This window comes from Schistocerca nitens, chromosome 2 (assembly GCF_023898315.1).
Source record: "Schistocerca nitens isolate TAMUIC-IGC-003100 chromosome 2, iqSchNite1.1, whole genome shotgun sequence".
NCBI lineage: Eukaryota > Metazoa > Arthropoda > Insecta > Orthoptera > Acrididae > Schistocerca > Schistocerca nitens.
Genome location: NC_064615.1, coordinates 598885544 through 598905506, shown reverse-complemented (window position 1 = coordinate 598905506; position 19963 = coordinate 598885544). Strand labels below are relative to the sequence as shown.

The 19963-nt window shown below is 39.0% G+C and overlaps 1 protein-coding gene across 1 annotated transcript in view; it reads left to right on the top strand.

The window, feature by feature from the left end:
• LOC126236674 (TATA-binding protein-associated factor 172) overlaps window positions 1-19963 on the top strand; it is a 320919-nt gene that overhangs the window by 278414 nt on the left and 22542 nt on the right. The window contains exon 34 of the mRNA XM_049946158.1: window positions 15414-15550. Within this exon, the coding sequence (XP_049802115.1) occupies window positions 15414-15550 (137 nt within the window). The remainder of the gene's footprint in view (window positions 1-15413; window positions 15551-19963) is intronic.

Here is a 19963-nt window from a genome sequence, read left to right as displayed (position 1 = left end):
ATCATGTAGAAACCAGTCCAAGGAATTGGGTATTGTAACCACTGCTTCTCAGTATATTTATTCCTTAATTAATTTTTTTGCTAATAGTATGTCTCTTTTTCTAACCAGTAGCTCAAAATGTAGTACCAATACTAGGAATAAGAACAATCTACATAAAGACATAAAATCTCTTACCTTGCTTCAAAAAGGGGTCCAGTATTCAGGAACATACATTTTCTATAAACTGGCAGCAACCATTAAAAACTTGGTTTCAGATAAAGCACAGTTCAAACAGAATTTGAAAGACTTTTTGGTAGGCAACTCCTACTCTATAGATGATTATCTTAACAGGGACTGTTAGACCAGCATAAGTAAAAATGTGTCAGATTTCAGTTTTGACAGCAATAATGATTAAGTATTTTGTGTTTGACAATTTTATTAAAATTGCATAACTGTTTTTCATTCTGACAGTGTATTAATTCTGTAAATATTGGCATTCCAGTTCACTGTAAAGTATTCACTTATCTTCACAATATCCTGAAAAATTACCAGGGAAGTGAGTATTATATTCACATGTTCTATTATATTCAGATGGTCTATGTTTTTTATTTTATATCTTTTGACATGTTCCACACCCACAAGAATTATCTCATTTTTGGGTCTATGGAATGAAAACTGAATCTAACCGAATCCAATACATTGTTTGTACCCATGTTGTTCACATAACACCAAAAGTAAAAGTCTAGTGGCATTAGGTCTGGGGATCGTGGTGGCCATCTCTTAAAATCTTCCCTTCCTCTACACCAATGGGGAAATTTTGTACGAGAAACTTATGAATATTGTTGGCGTAGTGTGGAGGAGCGCCATCTTGTTGAAAGATGACACCTTCTGGCAGTTGTGGCATGGCATACAACTGCAACACATCAGAGCAGTTGTTTGATGTCACAGTCTGCTCTGCAAAGAAAAATGGGCCAATTACTTTATACATGAGGGCACACGACATGTTCACCTCAGGTGTGTTACATTCATACTGATTGTAGACACAAAGATGTTCAGAAGCTCAAATTCAGTCATTATAGCAATGTATATGACCACAGACACGGAATGTGACCTCATCAATAAACATCATGAGCAATCTCGTTAAGTATATCTGTAGCCGGCCGCGGTGGTCTCGCGGTTCTAGGCGCGCAGTCCGGAACCGTGCGATTGCTACGGTCGCAGGTTCGAATCCTGCCTCGGGCATGGATGTGTGTGATGTCCTTAGGTTAGTTAGGTTTAAGTAGTTCTAAGTTCTAGGGGACTAATGACCACAGCAGTTGAGTCCCATAGTGCTCAGAGCCATTTGAGTATATCTGTAACACACTTGAATCTTTTGAGTCTATAAATCAGTTTGATAGTGCAAAAACTGCAATTTGTAACTATATAAATGGAGACTTCCTTTAAAAGCTTTTTTAGGCCTAATCCTTAAGCACATGCTTGCACCACTTTTTTGGGGCTCTTTAGGTAGCTATCCCATACAGCTTCTACAGACTCGTCACTTACTGAAGGCCTATCAGAACAGTGTCTTTCCAGCAAACTGACAGTATCCTTTAACTTCTTATCTCACCAGTTGATGCTATTTCTATATGGTGGCTCTTAATTTTATGCGCAACGAAGTTCAAATGTTTGGTGTTCAAATTTAGGAAGCCACAGAGCACGCTAAACTTTCATCTGTACTGTCTAGAGCTCAGCTGACGTGGCCTGATTCGCTGCTGCTACACAGTTAATTTCGTTGTGTCATCACTTGCACGTGCACACCATTAAACATCATATTACAGATACTCTTTGCTATTTTGTTTCATTTCTGTTAGCCGCAACAAGCATTCATAACTGCTCCATGACGTAACGGATGCACTGTATTACTTCTACTTTTCAGCCTTCTCTTTTTTACTTAGTATTGGCTTACTTTCAGAGCTCTTGAAGTTCACACAGCTGCTTCAGGTTTTTGATTCTCACAAAGTGGTATGAACCCTTCTTCAGTCATACAGGCTTTACAGTGTTGAATTTTTGCTGTAGCCATTTATGCTTTGCCAGTTGAAACTGTGTAGCTTAGGCCTTTCTGATACTGAGGGGAGTGGTAACTTCTTGTTGGTGGAGGGATCAGGGCGATGTTTACAACGTCCTGCAGGGTATGCATTCAACTATTTTTGTGATTAGAGTATTATCTGCAGTTAGCTTCAATGATACTCTAAAACTTTTTAATGCCTCATTTGTCTTTTCGTTGATCTCATATGGAGAAATATTTTTCGTAACTTGTGTTGGACAGAAAGAAAAAGCAAGTCATAGGAGCCACACATAGTATCCAGGTAGTTGTATATTTCATGAACAGGGAATTCTTTCTTTGATACTGCAGTACAACTACATGCTTACGAAATTTGTTGTTGCCAACATCAACGAGGGTAGAAGGAGTATCAGCATCTACCTGTGAACACAAGGCAGAGAAATAATTTTTAAGCTGTGTGAGCATCCCTAAACAATGTTCAAAAAATTTGATCAGCATTCTGCAACATACATTTTCAGTAGGTTTCCACAAGAGATGAAGCCTATCTCTGACAGACTAAAAGTTTTCAAACCCAAGATGAAGAGTTTTTTTTTTCTTTTTTTCTTTTCCACAGAAGCTCCAGTTGTCTTATGGGAAAGTGATTTGCTGAAATGAATGGAACAGCAGACAGTATTATTCTTGTAAGCACTCTTTAGGGTTGCTTGCTATAGTTGTTACAGTTATAGTTATATCAGAGAGTACAAAAGCTGTTGACATAATTAGAGTACTTACATGGGGTGATTGCTGTTAATAGGCTGTGGTTTCCTTTCTCGTAGGAGTTGTGTAATTAACCACATTCTTATGTTTATTGTTGTTGTTGTGTACACAGCTAATTTCATTCTGGAGTTTCATGGTATATTGTTCCAGTTTTTTACAAATAAAACCTGGATATGTTAAGACATATTGTGTGACCTTGTCTCATTGCTGTAAGAGATACACTTTAGTAAATAATATAAGAAGCGCTTAATTGAGATGGATACATTACTCAGAAAATGTAATAAGTCATTCATATGTGGTGCCTGTTCTCTGTCACATTATGGAGATTGCTTTAGATAACTGGGACTTTTGACAATGGTTTCAGTGAATATTTATTCCCTGATGAAGTTTGTTCTCAGCAATCATTCACAATTCAATGGTGGCTCTTCATTGTATGTGCTACAATGTTCACATTGAACATTGGACATGTGTTCAAATTTAGGAAGCCACAGAACACACTAAACTTTCCTCTGTACCATATAGAACTCGACTGACGTGGCCTCATCTCTTATCTTATTCCCCTTCTTCTTCTCAGTTTATCATAATCATTAGATAAACAGCCCAAGGTACAACTATTTGAAGGTTCAATAGGTACACATTCAATGATACATTAGCTATATCAGTGGGCAGACATATTTCTTGGCGTTGTTAATCGTCAAGCATATAGTTCATATAACACAACTAACTGAACTGGGCACCACATGGGCAGCTTCTGAATGTGGCTTGTTCGATACTACCATTGATTCATCTCATAAAAGTTGCTCAGTAGGTAAACAGAAGGCTCTCGTTTGCCTTACCTGCATTACATTACTTTGTTAGTTTATTTTGTAGGCTTTCAACAATTGTCTAAACCATTGAACTCATCCCAGTGATAAACTGTTGTTACTGTAGCCCAACCATTCCAACTTTCCATAGTTTCTTGTTCAATGAATGTTTAATGCAATAGTAACATTTAATGTACCTTGATTCTATTAGTGATAATGGACAACTATAAGTGATCATTTCTTACTCAAAGTGCTCTGGTTGCAGTAGAAATTTTTTCAGGCTAATATTTTGGTATACATAAGTGCTGGATAATCTGAACATTAGAATCAGTGTCACCTGAAGATCAAAATAGGATGTGCTCAAGGTCACATCTCTGTTTAGTAATATGTTAAGTAATGTTTAATGTAATAGTAGTGTGTAATGTAGTAGTATTGTAGAAATTAGTAATGTATTTAGTAATCAACTGCTGTGTGTGCCTCTCGGTTTTCTTGGAAACCGTGTGGTTATTTATTGGTAACCTACTTTGTTTGCTGGTTAACAGTGAGGCTCTTCAAAGGTTCCAGAAATGCAGAAGCCAGCAGCTACTGTATTAACCTGGCCTGTCCCTTCCTAGAATATACAAAGGCTAAGTGGAAAGTTCTCACTTTGCCACAAAAAATGGCACTGATATAAATAAAATTTTGTTTTTCTTACTCTGGCACTTGCTACACAATAACATAAGACAAGTTTCAATTTGATACACAGTGTAGTTTTGTGTAAATGGATTTTTAAAATAGAAGTAAAGTCTTTGATATGATAAAAATGGAGGGACTGCAGGTAACAACTTACTGTACAGCTGAAGTGTTGTGCAGTACATAGGTACATAAACAAGAGTGATATCTTCCTCCAGAGGTAAATTGCAAATAATTCACATACATATACATCTGCACAGCTAGAATGGCCCAGAATAAGCTGAGACAATGTGACCTTGTAGTTGTGTGTATGTATACAGGGTGAACCAGAACTCCACACACAACAAAACCTCAGAGACTGTTCAGGGATATTTTCAGAGTATTTTGGCATAAGGGACCCATGGTCTCCAGTGACTCATTATAGAGTAATTGCAGTTTGTTTTGTTTCTTACACCTGTCTACCTATTATTTGTACTGCCCTGAAAACATACACACAACAGCAGAAATGCCGAGCGTTTGTGCTCTGTGTCTTGTTTGGAGATGTGTGGAAATGAACGTATGTTCCATTCACCCACGGTGCTTGCTGTTGACAACAGTAATGCTTTCATTCAGTACCACTATTTTCTGTCTTTGTTCTGTTTTACAGCAATTTTAGTTATATGTTAACAGTGAATCACAGCAGAATGGACAGTTTTACGGGTAAGGAGGTGGCTGATGTGCACCTTGTGTGTGGATTCACTGAAAGCAATTGAAGAGCAACATGACAATGCCATGCTGAGCTGTTCTCACAGAGACTGCAACTGCGTCACAGTACTTTTGCATTTGCAGATTACTCTGTGTTTTACGTTTTGATGATTGCATATTACAGACTTTTTCACTTTCACAGTATTTTAACATGTTATTACATTGTTATTCTGTAATGAGCCACTGAAGACCACGAGTCTCTTACTTCAAAACCCTAAGAAAATATCCCTGAACAGCCTCTGAAATTTTGTCGTTGGAATTCTGGCTTTGTGTATGAGGAGGTTACAATCCAGTGGCTTAGGAGCATTTTCAGTCTTGTTTATGTGCCTGTCACCCAACAGTGCCTCGTCTATGCCATGAATTTACTCCTCCAATTTCTGAAGTTTAAAGTAATTGTGTTATGTGTGGGTGTTTCATTGGACAGAGTATATTAGCATAAAAAGGGGGCTACATTGAAAATAAGTTAATTTTTTACGTTGAGAACACTCTTTCACTGTCTGCTTGAGCAGTTGTTTTGTTGATGTCTGAGCAAGAAAGTGAATCCATAGAACTAAAACAGGACTAGAATTAAAAAGTAACCTAAATCTGAAACTTCATTCTAGTTAGAACAATTCTTTCCTATTCTAATTGTAAAAAATGAGTTAGTGTCCTGTCTTTCATAATTCCAATACTGACCAGATATTCTCCCAATAGAAAACAAAAGAGAACTTACACATGAAATAAGAAAAGACAACCACTCACATATAACAGACTGTTATGAAGCGCATACCACACACATAACAAAGTGTCGCTAGTTTTTGAGCTCTGGCTCTTTTTGTAGTAGATAGTACACACAACCACACAGACCTGCCAAACACACACTACTACAGCTACATCAACACTGAAGATTGATAGTCGATTATTGAAAGCATTTACCTAGGCTGATGGGAGGGGATGGCAGGGGAGTGTGAGGCAAGGTGGGAAAGGCAGTGATCAGCATTTGCACAAGAGTAAAGGAATTCTGAAGGGTAGGGCATGTGAAAGGTATAGAAGAGGGAGAGGAAGCTGGGTGGGAAGTGGGGTGGATAGAGAGAGAGAACTAAAAGTTATTTGATTAAAAACTAGCAGGAATTTTTGTTTTTCTTAAAGAATCCTTATTTATTCATCAACGTCAACTTTGTCCTCTTCAGAGTAATCCCACACAGGTATAATATACTTGTACCAGCACTTTTTCAGTCTTGGAAGCACTTCTGGAACTCATTTTTTGTTATGGAGTTCAGCTCTTCAGCAATTCCGTTTTTATCTCATCAGTGGCTCAGTCAACACAAATTTTTCATAAGTGCTACAAAACAGCTGTTGGTTAAGAATTTTCAACAATCAGCAGAAATTTCAACTCTACCCAATTTTAACTCAGCCAATGTGAAATGTCAGCTACCTTTATTGCATCAAAATATTCGAGGAATGAGAAATAAAATTAATGAATTAATTTTCTGCATAGTCCTCAAACCCAGCTGACATAATCTGCCTCTCTGAACATCATGTGACCAATGATATAGAACTTTTAAGTGTTACAGGATTTAGGGTAGCGTCTCACTTTTCTCGAGCAGAAATGGAGAAAGGAGGAGTTGCCACATTCATCAGGAATTTAAGAACATAGAAATTCATAAATTTTGCTTACAACAGCATATGGAAGCATGTGCAACAGAAGTAGAATTTCATAAAAAAATCATTCATAATATTAAATGTATATTGAGCACATCCAAATAACTTTAATCTGTTCATAAACCACCTTAAAGCTGTACTGGCTCATTTAACAACCAAAAACAAAGAAATAGTGATTGCTGGTGACTTCAATGTAAATTTCCTTTAAGACTCTTCCAATAAGAACTTACTTGAGTTAGTAACATTGTCATTCAACTTAATCCCCACTGTAAAGTTCCCAACTAGGGTAGCCAGTTGCTCACAAACAGCCAATGATAATATCTTTATAGAAAAGTCCAATGAACAAAATTATATAACAAAACCAATAGTCAATGGCCTCTCAGACCATGACTTGCAGTTACTTCTGTTAAATGTTAATACTGAATAGGATATAAAATATGTTAAATCTGAACTCAAGAGGGTAATCAATAAGCCAAAAATTGATTATTTTAGGACACTCCTCAGAGACATTCACTGGACTAATGTTTAGAGTGCTCATGACATGAATGAAAAATATAACATTATTGCTAATAAAGTGCTTACCCTATTTGAATACTGCTTTCCCCCAAAACTAACCAAGGTTAGAGCAAAGTCTACAAAGAAGCCCTGGATTACTCAAGGAATAGAGGTATCATGTAAAACAAAAAGAAAACTGTGCCTGTCAATCCGAAACAGTGCTGATGTTGATGCTATAGCACATTGCAAGAAATACTGCAAAATATTAAAGACTCTAATACGGACATCAAAGCAAATATATTACAAGGAAAAGATAGTCATATCAGATAAAAAAACAAAGACAATATGGGATATAGTGAAGGAGGACACCAGTAGAACTAGACATGAAGAGGGGCAACTAGCATTAAGAGTAAATGATAGATTGGTGATGGAAGTGTATGGTGTTGCAGAACTTTTTAACAAACATTTTATAACTGTTACTGAAAAGATGGGGTTGTCAGGTTCTGTAGATGCTGCCATGGGATACCTCAAACCAGACATTTCAAGTAACTTCCATAATATGAATATGGTCCTCACTACCCCAGCAGAAGTAATGTCCATCATAAAATCTTTAAAATCAAAACCACCTAGTGGGTATGATGAAATATCAACAAAATTAATTAAAGAATGTAATTCTGAGTTAAGTAACATATTAAGCTATCTGTGTAACCAGTCATTTATCAGTGGAATATTTCCTGAATGGTTGAAATGTGCTGAAGTTAAGCCACTGTTTAAGAAAATAGATAAAGAAATAGCAACAGATTTCCATCCAATTTCACTTTTTCCAGCATTCTCAAAAATTTTAGAAAATGTAATGTACAATCAGCTTTATAACCATCTTATTACAAATAACGTACTGTCAAAGTCGCAGTTCAGATTTCTAAAGGGTTCTGGTATTGAGAAGGCTATCTACTCTTACAGTGAAAATGTACTTAATTCATTAGACAAAAAATTGCAGGCAACTGGTATATTTTGTGATCTGTCAAAAGCATTCGACTGTGTAAATCACAATATCCTTTTAAGTAAATTAGAATATTATGGTGTAACAGAAAATGCTGCAAAATGGTTCAAATCTTATATCTCTGGCGGGAAACAAAGGGTGTTATTAGGAAAGAGACACGTATTAAGCTATCAGGCATCATCCAACTGGGAACTAATTGCATGTGGGGGTCCCACAAGGTTGCATCTTAGGGCCCTTACTTTTTCTTGTGTATATCAATGACCTTTCAACAGTAATGTTACCAGATGCCAAGTTTGCTTAGTTTGCCGATGATACAAACATTGCAATAAATAGAAAATCAAGTGTAGTCTTAGAAAGATCGGCCAATAAAATATTTGTGGACATTAATCACTGGTTCATAGCCAATTCTTTGTCACTAAACTTTGAAAAAACACACTACATGCAGTTCAGAACTTGTAAGGGGTGTCCCACAAGTATATGCCTAACATATGATGACAAGCAGATAGAAGAAGTGGACAGTGTTAAATTCTTGGGATTACAGCTTGATAATAAAGTCAACTGAGAGGAGCACACCACAGAACTGCTGAAGCGTCTAAACAAATATCTATGTGCAATGTGAATTCTGTCAGACATAGGGGATATAAAAATGAAAAAGCTGGCATATTGTGCTTACTTTCACTCCATAATGTCATGTGGGATTATTTTTTGGAGTAATTCATCAAGCCAAGCTAAAGTTTTCCGGGCACAAAAACGTGCAATAAGCGTTATATGTGGTGTGAACTCAATAACATCCTGCAGAGGGCTGTTCAGGGAACTAGGGATACTAACTACTGCTTCCCAGTGTATTTATTCCTTAATGAAATTTGTCATTAAAAATATATTACTTTTTCAAACCAGCAGCTCAGTTCATCAATACTAGAAATAAGAATAATCTTCACAAGGATTTAAAATCACTTACTCTTGTACAAAAAGGTGTGCATTATTCAGGAAAACACATTTTTAGTAACTTGCCAGCAGCCATGAAAAGTTTAACAACCAATGAACAACCAATGAAAAAGAGAAGCCTAAAGGATTTATTGGTGGCCAACCTCTTCTACTCAATTGATGAATTTCGTAAAATGATCCTTTCATATAGTGTTCATTAAAAAAAAAATCATTCCACTTGGGACCTGTGGAAGGTACATTAGCTTATTTGTTTTGGTTGTAAATATTTGTCATGTATTATTGTTTTTCTGACATGTTATACATCCTGGAGGACCTCCTCACTGTGTATCAATTGGAATGAAAGTAAATCTAATCTAATCAGATACATAAAGCCAGCAAAATTTAAAAAAATCTCAATCAGTCTGCTACTGTGGCTGCCCTGGCTACTGCGTGCACTGTGGCTAACCCCTCCCCCATGGTCAAGTGGGAGGTTGTTCCAAGCTGTGGCATGCAGCAAAAGACTTTCTGAGGGGCTGATTGGAGGGCCCCCTGGTTCATCTGACAAACAGGTTTCTTTTGCTGTCTGTGGCTGACAAAGTCCCTAAGTCAGAGGAAGCCTCACAGCTCTGACGGTTTGGGTATTCACAGAGGGTGGGTTTACAGGTAGTTAGGAGCTCAAACATGAGGTACATAATGGGACTGCTTAGGGACATGGCTGCCAAGGAGGGCATGGAATCCAATGTGCACTCTGTGTGCATACTGGAAGGAGTTATTCCACATGTGGAAATGGTGCTTTTGGATGTCGTAAATAGCACAGGGTGCAGCCAGCTGCAGGTGGTGGCTCATGTTGGTACCAATAATGTGTGTCGCTTTGGATCGGAAGAGATTCTCTCTGGTTTTGTGCAACTGTGTAGGCGGCAGACACTCTTCCAACTTTCACCGTTGGGTGGTGAGTTTCCAGATTCCACTTAATAAGTCAGAGGTCCTCAACACACAGGAATCGACTACACAGATACTAGGGGCTGTGTGGAGGGGACTGGTCAGTTTTTGAGGTTAAGAGGTATCCGGGAAACTATAGGAGCAAACACAGAAAGGTAGACCTAGCAACAGTCACTATAATAATTGTAAATTGTATTAGCTATGATGGGAAAGAAGCTCCAAGCTCAGGCACAGAAAGCTGTCTAAAACCAGAATAAGTTCAGCCGAAATTTTACAAAAGACCTGACCATGCTCTGAAAAAACAGATTAAATACAATGCATGGTGGTATATTAATTGCTGTCAGAAGTAGTTTACCTTGTAATGAAACTGAAGTAGATAATTCATGTAAATTAGTATAGATATAGGTTGTGCTTGACCGGAATAAATTAATAATTGGTTCGTTTTTACTGACCCACTGGCTCATGTGGTACAGTTGCTGAGCAGTTCAAAGAAAACTTGAGTCTTGTATCAAATAGGTACCCCCACTCATACAATTATAGTTGGTGGTAACTTCAATCTAACCTCATCAAATGGGTACACCCACTCATACAATTATAGTTGGTGGTAACTTCAATCTAACCTTAATGTTGTTGTTGTTATGGTCTTCAGTCCAGAGACTGGTTTGATGCAGCTCTCCGTGCTACTCTATCCTGCGCAAGCTTCTTCATCTCCAAGTAACTACTGTAACCTACATCCTTCTGAATCTGCTTAATATATTCATCTCTTCGTCTCCCTCTATGGTTTTTACCCTCTATGCTACCGTCCAGTACTAAATTGGTGATCCCTTGATGCCTCAGAACATGTCCTACCAACTGATCCCTTCTTCTAGTCAAGTTGTGCCACAAATTCTTCATCTCCCCAATTCTATTCAGTACAACCTCATTAGTTATGTCATCTACCCATCTAATTTTCAGCATTCTGCTGTAGCACCACATTCTGAAAGCTTCTATTCTCTTCCTGTATAAACTAGTTATCATCCATTTTTCAGTTCCATACATGGTTACACTCCATACAAAAACTTTCAGAAATGATTTTCTGACACTTAAATCTATACTCGATGTTAGCAAATTTATCTTCTTCAGAAACACTTTCCTTGCCATTGCCAGACTACTTTTTATATCCTCTCTACTTCGACCATCATCAGTTATTTTGCTCCCCAAATAGCAAAATTCAGTTACTACTTTAAGTGTCTCATTTCCTAATCTAATTCCCTCAACATCACCCGACTTAATTCGACTACATTCCATTATCCTTGTTTTGCTTTTGTTGTTGTTCATCTTATACCCTCCTGTCAAGACACTGTGCATTCCGTTCAACTGCTCTTCCAAGTCCTTTGCTGTCTCTGACAGAATTACAATGTCAATGGCAAACCTCAAAATTTTTATTTCTTCTCCATGGATTTTAATTCCAACTCCAAATTTTTCTTTCGTTTCCTTTACTGCTTATTCAATGTACAGATTGAATAACATCGGGGATAGGCTACAACCCTGTCTCACTCCCTTCCCAACCACTGCTTCCCTTTCATGCCCCTCGACTCTTATAACTGCCATCTGATTTCTGAACAAATTGTAAACAGCCTTTTGTTTCCTGTATTTGACCCCTGCCACCTTCAGAATTTGAAAGAGAATATTCCAGGCAACATTGTCAAAAGCTTTCTCTCAGTCTACACATGTAAGAAACGTAGGTTTGACTTTCCTTAATCTATCTTCTAAGATAAGTCGTAGGGTCCATATTGCCTCACATGTTCCAACATTTCTACAGAATCCAAACTAATCCTCCCCGAGGTCGACTTCTACCAGTTTTTCGATTCGTCTGTAAAGAATTCGTGTTAGTATTTTGAAGCTGTGACTTATTAAATTATCAGTAAACTATCGGTAATTTTCACATCTGTCAACACCTGCTTTCATTGAGACTGGAATTATTACAAGAAGTCTGAGGGTATTTTGTCTGTCTCACACATCTCGCTCGCCAAGTGAAAGGTTTTTTAATGGCTGGCTCACCCAAGGCTATCAGTAGTTCTAATGGGTTGTTGTAATGGGTTGTTGTCTACCCCGAGGCTTCGTTTTGATTTAGGTCTTCCAGTGCTCTGTCAAATTCTTCATGCAATACCATATCTCCCATTTCATCTTCATCTACATCCTCTTCCATTTCCATAATATTGTCCTCAAGTACATTGCCCTCGTATAGACCCTCTATATACTCCTTCCATCTTTCTGCTTTTCCTTCTTTGCTTAGAACTGGTTTTCCATCTGAGCTCTTGACATTTATACGGGTGGTTCTCTTTTCTCCAAAGGTCTCTTTAATTTTCCCCCTAGTGTTATATGCCTCTACATCCTTATATTTGTCCTCTAACCATCCCTGCTTAGCCATTTTGCACTTCCTGTTGATCTCATTTTTGAGAGGTTTGTATTCCTGTTCGCCTGCTTCATTTACTGCATTTTTATATTTTCTCCTTTCATCAATTAAATTTAATATCTCTTCTGTTACCCTCATCTTTTTACCTACTTGATCCTCTGCTACCTTCACTATTTCATCTCTCAAAGCTACCCATCTTATTCTACTGCATCTCTTTCCCCCACTCTTGAGAATCGTTCCCTAATGCTCTGTATGAAACTCTCTACAACTTCTGGTTCTTTCCATTTATCCAGGGCCCATCTCCTTAAATTCGTACCTTTTTGCAGTTCCTTTAGTTTTAGTCTACAGTTCATAACCAATAGATTGTGGCCAGAGTTCACATCTGCCCTGGAAATGTCTTACAATTTAAAACCTGGTTCCTGAATCTCTGTCTTACCATTATATAATCTGTCTGAAACCTTCCAGTGTCTCCAGGCATCTTCCAGAGGTATATGCTACATAAATTACTAAGTGATGGTACTGATCCCCCTTGCAGACAAAATGAGTTGGAACACTGTTGCAGAAGCAAGGAAAAAAGCATGTGAAATTTAAAAGAATACAGAATCCTCAAGATTAGCGAAGTTTTACAGAAACTTGAAATTTAGTGCAAATGTCAATGTGAGATTATTTTAATAGTTTGCACAAAAAAACTCAACATTTGACAGAAAACCCAAAGAGATTGTGGTGACACGTAAAGTATACCAGCAGCAAGACACATTCGATACTTTCCCTGCCCAATAAAAATGGCGATATCACTGATGAGAGTGCCACTAAAGCTTAGTTATTAAACATGGTTTTCCAAAACTCCTTTACCAAAGAAGATGAAGTAAATTTCCTGAATCTCAAACCTAGAGCAACTGCAACATGAGGAACTTGAAGTAGATATCCTTGATGTAGTGAAGCAACTTAAATCAGTTAATAAAGGCAAAGCCTCTTGTCCAGATTGTATACCAGTCAGGTTCCTTTCAGAGTATGCTGAAGTGGTAACTCCATACTTAACAATAATATAGAACTGTTCGCTCATCGAAAGTTTTGTACCTAAAGACTGGAAATTTGCATATATCATATCAAAACCCAATAAAGGAAATAGGGATAATCTGCTGAATGACAGGTCCATATCACTAACTTTGATTTGCAGTCAGGTTTTGGAACATATACTGTGTTCTAACATTATGAATTATCTCGAAGAAAATTATTTATTGACAAATAGTCAGAACAGATCAAGAAAATATCATTCTTTGAGACACAGCTAGCTATTTATTGTGATGAGGTAATGAGTGCTGTTGACAGAGGATGTCAAATTGATCCCATTTTTTAAATTTCCAGAATGCTTTTGACACCATTGCTCACAAGCACCTTTTAATCAATGTACGTACCAATGGAGTACCATCCCTGTTGTGGTACAGGATTCGTGAGTTCCTGTCAGAAAGATTACAGTTCAGAGTAAATGGGAAAAAAAAAAAAAAAAAAAAAAAAAAACATTGAGTAAAACAGAGTAATACCTGGTGTTCCCCAAGGAAATGTTATAGGCCCTGAGCAGCCTTCTTATGTTGTTTGCAGGTGATGAAGTCATTTACCATCTTGTAAAGTCATCACATCAAAACCATTTGCTAAATGATTTAAACTTGATATCTGTGCGAAAAATGGCAATTGACTCTAAATAATGAAAAGTGTGAGTACTAAAAGAAATCCACTGGATTTCGGTTAGACAATAAGTCACACAAATGTAAAGGCTGTAGATTCAACTATCTACTTAGGGGTTACAATTACAAATAACTTAAATTGGAAAGATGACATAGATAATGTTGTGGGTGGACCAAACCAAAGACTGTGAGTTATTGGAAGAATGCTTAGAAAGTGCAACAGGTCTATGAAAGAGACTGCTTACATCATGCTTGACTGCCCTCTTCTGGAGTACTGCTATGCAGTGTGAGATCGTCATTGAATGGGTCTGACAGAGGACATCAAAAAAAGTTCAAAGAAGGGCAGCTCATTTTGTATTATTGCAAAATAGGAAGAGAGTGCCATGGACATGATATGTGATTTGTGGTGGCATTCATTGAAACAAAGGTGTTTGTCGTTGCAGCAGGATCTTCTCATGAAATTTCAGTCTCCAACTTTCTTCACCAGTGGTGAAACTACTCTGTTGGGGCTCACCTGCACAGGGAGAAATGGTCATCATGATAAAATAGGAGAAATCAGAGCTCGCACAGTAAGTTTTAGGTGCTTGTTTTTCCCACGTGCCATTAAGAGAGTGGAACAGTAGAGAAATAGCTTGAAGGTGGTTCAGTGAACCCTCTGCCAGGCATTTAATGGTGAATTGCAGTAATCATGTATACATACTGTTTGATCACATTCTGTATGTGATGAGTGTTTGTTTTGATTTAAAATAAAAACATACATCAGTAAAGCAGTGTGCTATTTTTAAAACTTAACAAATATGTTTGAATGTCATATGCTGCATTCCTAGCACATTAGGGTAAGTAAACATCCATTGTAAACCATGAAACTGAAGTGCTGTGTTATTTTTAGCCACTATACTGAAAATTTTGTGTGTGTGTGTGTGTGTGTGTGTGTGTGTGTGTGTGTGTCAAAATGCCAGGCTCATTTGAACACACAAGTTTTTAATAGAATAGTGAAAAAGTCATGTAGCAAGTTATTCTGTGTTAAAAATGTAGCAGTACGAGTTTAAGGGAAGTAATTAATAAGCACACCAGGTCCAGGTAGCTTGGAACAATTCCTGCCTCTTTCATAATCAATTGAAAGGCACTTCTTTTCATATGTGCTGTGTTGCACACATGAACAGTAATCCCCAGTTCTTCGAAGAATTTCAGTAAGAAATACATAAACTTGTGCCTATCATAAACTAATGCAGATATCTTGGCATGTAAAAATAGTGCTCATGTCTGTCGTTTATCTCAAAAGTGAAGTACATCTGTACCAAACAATTAAAAAAAGTTGTTAAAAATGTAATTTACTTTACAGGTTATTTTTGTGGAGCATGACTGGAACCCAATGAAAGATCTGCAGGCAATGGACAGAGCTCATAGGATTGGGCAGAAAAAGGTGGTCAATGTCTACAGGCTTATCACAAGAGGAACTCTTGAAGAAAAAATCATGGGGTACATGTTAAACTTTAATTATGTTTATACCTCCAATTTTAAGCACTGTAATTAAGATAACAAACTAAACACAGCTGATTAACTTACTAACTTGACCTCTAAAAAATTGGGGCCTAACTTGACCTCTAAAAAATTGGGGCAGTTCAGCTGTCCACAAAGGTGCAAATGTTAGCTCTACTAATAACTGGAAGTTAAGCCCTTAACACCTTCTTAGTGATGATCGAGACAGTAAGGTAGATCCCAGTGTGTACTGCAGACTACTTTTAATACCCGTAACATAATGTAAACAGTCTTTGCTAAGTTCAGCATTGTTTATGTGCCTAGCCAAATTTTTTGGGCCCTGGCAGGCTACTCTACCATGTATAGGATCGCAGGAGGTACTGCTGCCACATGGAAGTTTTTGAGACATCAGTATTCCAGCCCAGCTGAAAGAATAGTGTAATTGGTCTGTGGCTTTAGGCCTGGGATATACCAAGGTACTTCTGCATCTGCATGGTGCTAAAAAAATGTGGCTCTCAGAAACAAAGCTACTCCTACTACTTTTTGTTCAAGGATCTGAAAAAGTTTTAGTACCAGTGTAAGAGGAGTTAAATAACAACAAAAGAGAGGAAATAGATTTAAAATCAGACCATGTGTTTTATTCCACATGAAAGGAGCAGATATAATAGGACTTTTTCCCAAAATAAACAAAGGTTTTCATATGAATAGCATTCAAGTCTCTGCACCAGTTTGCATACATTTTCATGAGGGGATAGGAGACTTCTGTAAGGTGTCAAAGAAACTGATAAACCACTACAACAAGATGATGATTTCAATTTTTTCAGTCTGAAATTGGGACAAAACTAAAGATAGATTCTTCATTAGGAAACAGCAAGTTAATCCTTAACACGTTCTCTGAAGAAAACAATAATGGAAATGACTTGGCAAGAACTAAATGGAATTAAAAGTGAAAATCATTATTAACAAAAAATAATAATGAGTATGTTGGTCTTGAATTTAAATTACTCATGTACTAGTAATAAACAGTAAAAACAGATAAAAAGTTAGAAAAAACTAATTTGACAGGGAATTGGAAGTGCTGATTATGCAATTTTATTTAAAATTAAGGAGGTATACCAGGTCAAATTAAGCAACAAGTACATCTCATAAAACAAGACATATGCTGGCATAAATGAAGGGGGCATATATTTAACAAAGATATCTATGCAAACCACAAAAGATGTTTAAACCATTAAGAAGTCAAAAGGAGATATCAAATGGAGCAAGGCAACTGTTCAGGTGAAGGCAGAAGGAGAGCATGGTAATTGTCAAAGAGAAGGTCAGTGTTCTAAACAAACAATAATTGTAACATGATAGCAAATGCTGAAATAAACAATAATATTAAAACATGTCTCAGAGGTGATAAGAGGTATCACAGCAAAAATTTGCTAAGAGGAACAATTGAAAATATTGACACTGTGGTGAAAACAAAACAAAAATGTGTTAAGCTAATGCTAGAGAAAGCAAGGGGAAACTACAGCCGTAATTTTTCCCGAGGGCATGCAGCTTTACTGTATGGTTAAATGATGATGGCGTTCTCTTGGGTAAAATATTCCGGAGATAAAATAGTCCCCCATTCGGATCTCCGGGCAGGGACTACTCAAGAGGACGTCGTTATCAGGAGAAAGAAAACTGGCGTTCTACGGATAGGAGCGTGGAATGTCAGATCCCTTAATCGGGCAGGTAGGTTAGAAAATTTAAAAAGGGAAATGGATAGGTTAAAGTTAGATATAGTGGGAATTAGTGAAGTTCGGCGGCAGGAGGAACAAGACTTTTGGTCAGGTGAATACAGGGTTATAAATACAAAATCAAATAGAGGTAATGCAGGAGTAGGTTTAATAATGAAAAAAAAAAAAAAAAAAAAAAGAGGAGTGCCAGTAAGCTACTACAAACAGCATAGTGAACGCATTATTGTGGCTAAGATAGACACGAAGCCCATGTCTACTACAGTAGTACAAGTTTATATGCCAACTAGCTCTGCAGAGGATGAAGAAATTGATGAAATGTATGATGAGATAAAAGAAATTATTCAGGTAGTGAAGGGAGACGAAAATTTAATAGTCATGGGTGACTGGAATTCGAGAGTAGGAAAAGGGAGAGAAGGAAACCTAGTAGGTGAATATGGATTGGGGTTAAGAAATGAAAGAGGAAGCCGTCTGGTAGAATTTTGCACAGAGCATAACTTAATCATAGCTAACACTTGGTTCAAGAATCATGAAAGAAGGTTGTATACATGGAAGAATCCTGGAGGTACTAAAAGGTTACTGCAGTAGCCACCAGAAAGATCGCGGGAGGCGCACATTGGCACGGCGCGTCACGGACGGTAGTTGCCGCAAGTAGAGTCCCGTCCACCAGAGGGCACGCTAGAATTCGGACGCGACCTCTGCCGGCGTAACAACAACAACAACTCAGGCAGCACGGGCCGTGCCCAGTCAGTTAACATCGAGCATGCCTAGGGCACAGTCCCGGTTTACGCTAAGTGAAGTGCGATGTAAACGTGAACAGTGTTACTACACAATTGGCGACGAGGATGGGATTGTTCTTTCGCGTGTTGCGTCGTTGTTCTGATTTCGAAGCTTCTCCACGGCATGCAGGATTTAGTGCGGGTTTTGGTTGAGCAGCAGACGGAGCTCATGGCCACCATGAGACAAGTGCTTCCGGCGTTGCTCTCCACGCAGTCTGCTCCAGCGCCCTTCCCTCCTCCCTTTCCCCCATATGACGAGACGGCGGAGGATTGGGACGCATATGAACATCGCCTTCGGCAGCATTTCCAGGCGTTTCATGTTGCCGATGCGGAGGTATGTCGTGCTCTCTTCTTGTCTTGGATATCTCCCTCGCTGTATCAAGTTTTGCGGCAGCTAGTGCCGTTGCAGGAACCCTCGTCCTTGTCTTTTGACGCACTGTGTTCATTGCTGTCTTCATATTATTGCCGCCGCACGCATGTTGTGGCGGCTAGGGTCGAGTTCTATCAATGCAAGAAACAGCCCCATCAGTCTTACCGGGCGTGGGCCGCTACCCTGCACGGTCTTAGTCGCAAGTGTCATTTTGTCACGGAGCAGTTGCGAGAGTCATATGCCAACGTTATGGTACGCGACGTCATTGTTCGCTCGGCCCCTGATAGGGAGGTCCGGCAACGGGCCCTGCAGTTAGAAGACCCTTCCCTCGAGGAAGTCCTGTCCATTGCTCAATCGTATGAAGTCTCTCACGCCGCAGGTCAACAGCTGGAAGTGTGGTGTGACGTCGCGGCGGTTCAGGGCGGCGCGGCCGCGTCCGGGGTGGACGACGTGCGAGCGGTACAATCCGGCCGTTACGGCCGGAACCCGCACGGCGCATAAACAGAATTCCGGCCGCCGGCCCCTGTTGCCGTCCTGTGCGTCATGCTATATACATCATGATCGGTTAGAGTGCCCCCAGCGTTGGGCCGTTTGTCGCAAATGTAATAAAAAAGGTCACATTGCTAAAGTTTGCCACTCAGCCTCAAAAGAATCGAAGGAAGCAGGTACAGAGGACATGGACGTTGACATTCAGGAAGTTTAATCGGGCCAGGCTCCCGACGCATCGGCACGCAAACTCTTTATCGAGGTGTCGGTTCTGTCGTGCCGGTTACAACTGCAAGTAGATACGGGCGCGGCAGTTTCGTTGTTGAATGCACAAACTTATTCCGACCTTGGATCGCCCCCGTTGGCGCCAGTTTACCAGCATCCACGCGGTTATGGTAAACAGTTCATTCCCCTACTGGGTCAATTCACTACCGACGTGACTTACAAATCAGTCACTCGGCCTATTACTTTTATTGTTGTCAGTGACGCGAGCTCCGCTAACCTTTTTGGCCTGGATGCCTTTCAAGCTTTCGGTTTTTCTATCGCTGACACCATACAGTTGGTCTCCGATGACGTTCCCTATCAATCATTGGAATCTTTGATCTCAGACTTTCCAGATATCTTTGAGGAGGGCCTGGGGCGTGTTTCAGATTTTGAAGCTCACTTAACGTTGAAGGCGTCGGCTCGCCCACATTTTCTACGCGCGAGGCGGATCCCCTTGGCTCTCCGCCCTCAGGTAAAGGAAGAGCTAGACCGGCTGACAGCCCTCGGGGTCGTTCTTCCCATTTCTTCTAGTGAGTGGGCTTCGCCCCTTGTTATTGTAAGGAAGCCCTCAGGCAAATTACGTCTTTGTGGCAATTTCAAGGCCACCATTAATTCCCAATTGGTGGTGGACACCTATCCTTTGCCTTGTGCTGATGAATTGTTCTCCGCCGTGGTGGGAGGCCAATATTTTTCGAAAATCGATCTTTCGGAGTCTTATCATCAGATACCACTTGATGAGGACTCCAAACGGTTGGCGGTCATCAACACCCCGTTTGGCCTTTACCAATAT